General features: G+C 39.4%; 2 protein-coding genes across 2 annotated transcripts in view; both read left to right on the top strand.

The window, feature by feature from the left end:
* LOC104731864 (ras-related protein RABB1c-like) lies at positions 158-1,256 on the top strand. Its single transcript, XM_010451360.2, has 3 exons — positions 158-318; positions 557-761; positions 947-1,256. The coding sequence occupies exons 1-3, from the start codon at positions 173-175 to the stop codon at positions 1,106-1,108; spliced, it is 513 nt and encodes a 170-aa protein (XP_010449662.1). The 5' UTR covers positions 158-172; the 3' UTR covers positions 1,109-1,256.
* Positions 1,110-1,267, top strand: part of LOC104733551 (ras-related protein RABB1c-like) — a 1,237-nt gene continuing 1,079 nt past the window's right edge. The window contains exon 1 of the mRNA XM_010453122.2: positions 1,110-1,135. Coding sequence (XP_010451424.1) covers positions 1,110-1,135 — 26 coding nt within the window. The remainder of the gene's footprint in view (positions 1,136-1,267) is intronic.

Raw genomic sequence — 1,267 nt, forward strand, 5'->3', positions numbered from 1 at the left:
CCCCCCCCCCACCTTACCTTCTTGAATTTTCATGATTGATCTCTATCTCGTTTCCGTGAATACCTGGATTGATTTGCGTACATCATCTTTTAACAATTATTTGGCTATTTTGAAGTTTCCATAGCCTATGCCAATTCATGGGATTATACTTAGCCGCTTAGGCTTTATAGAAATGTTGAAAACTCATATCTTTTTGTCTTGGCTAATATTTCTCTGTGATATATGGGCATGCCAGGCTGGTCAAGAATCCTTTAGGTCTATTACAAGGTCATACTATAGAGGTGCTGCTGGGGCTTTGCTTGTCTATGATATCACAAGGTAAATCATTTGCTTCTTTCTTTATCTTATCAAGAATGATCATGAAATCAAATTCTGTTTTTGTGTAGTATAACTAGAAGTTGCCCATGATCTTGATATAATGACCTCAGTTGTATTTGTCGACGTTATTCTTTCTTTTATATAAGGGACCTTGACACCTAAACATCTGAACCAGTTACAAAAATGTAACGGTTTCAGTGCAGACACTCACAATATTGTTGATCTGTTTTTTTTGCAGGAGGGAGACATTTAACCATCTAGCTAGCTGGCTAGAAGATGCAAGGCAGCATGCAAATGCAAATATGACGATCATGCTTATTGGGAATAAGTGTGATCTTGCTCACAGGAGGGCAGTTAGCACAGAGGAAGGAGAGCAGTTTGCAAAGGAGCACGGCCTTATATTCATGGAGGCTTCTGCCAAGACTGCTCAGAATGTTGAGGAGGTAAACCCCCATACCTTCCAATGTGGTTGCATGCTTTCTCTAGTGTCCCTTAATTAAACTTAGGCAGTGGGAGAACAGAGAAGGGAGAGAGGAACAAGTAGATTTTGATCAATGTTGTTATATTTACCAATTGCAAATACTAAACATGGATTCGACTATTGTTGTGTTTTGTGAATTTTTGCTAGGCATTCATTAAGACAGCCGCAACAATATACAAGAAGATTCAAGATGGTGTGTTTGATGTGTCAAATGAGTCATATGGAATCAAAGTGGGATATGGAGGAATTCCAGGACCATCAGGTGGAAGAGATGGTAACACCTCGCAAGGAGGAGGGTGCTGCGGTTGAGATGGGGAAAGGTGTCTATATCATCATGTAAAAAATGATCACATATGATATAGCAAAAATGTCTCTGCTCTTCTTTCAATAGTTTGTAAATCGTTTTGGAGTTCGATTTGTTGACTTTGTCGTGGTGGGTTTTGGAACGGTTTGACAATGCACGTGTAT

The sequence above is a fragment of the Camelina sativa genome, chromosome 12 (assembly GCF_000633955.1).
Source record: "Camelina sativa cultivar DH55 chromosome 12, Cs, whole genome shotgun sequence".
NCBI classification, from domain to species: Eukaryota; Viridiplantae; Streptophyta; class Magnoliopsida; order Brassicales; family Brassicaceae; genus Camelina; species Camelina sativa.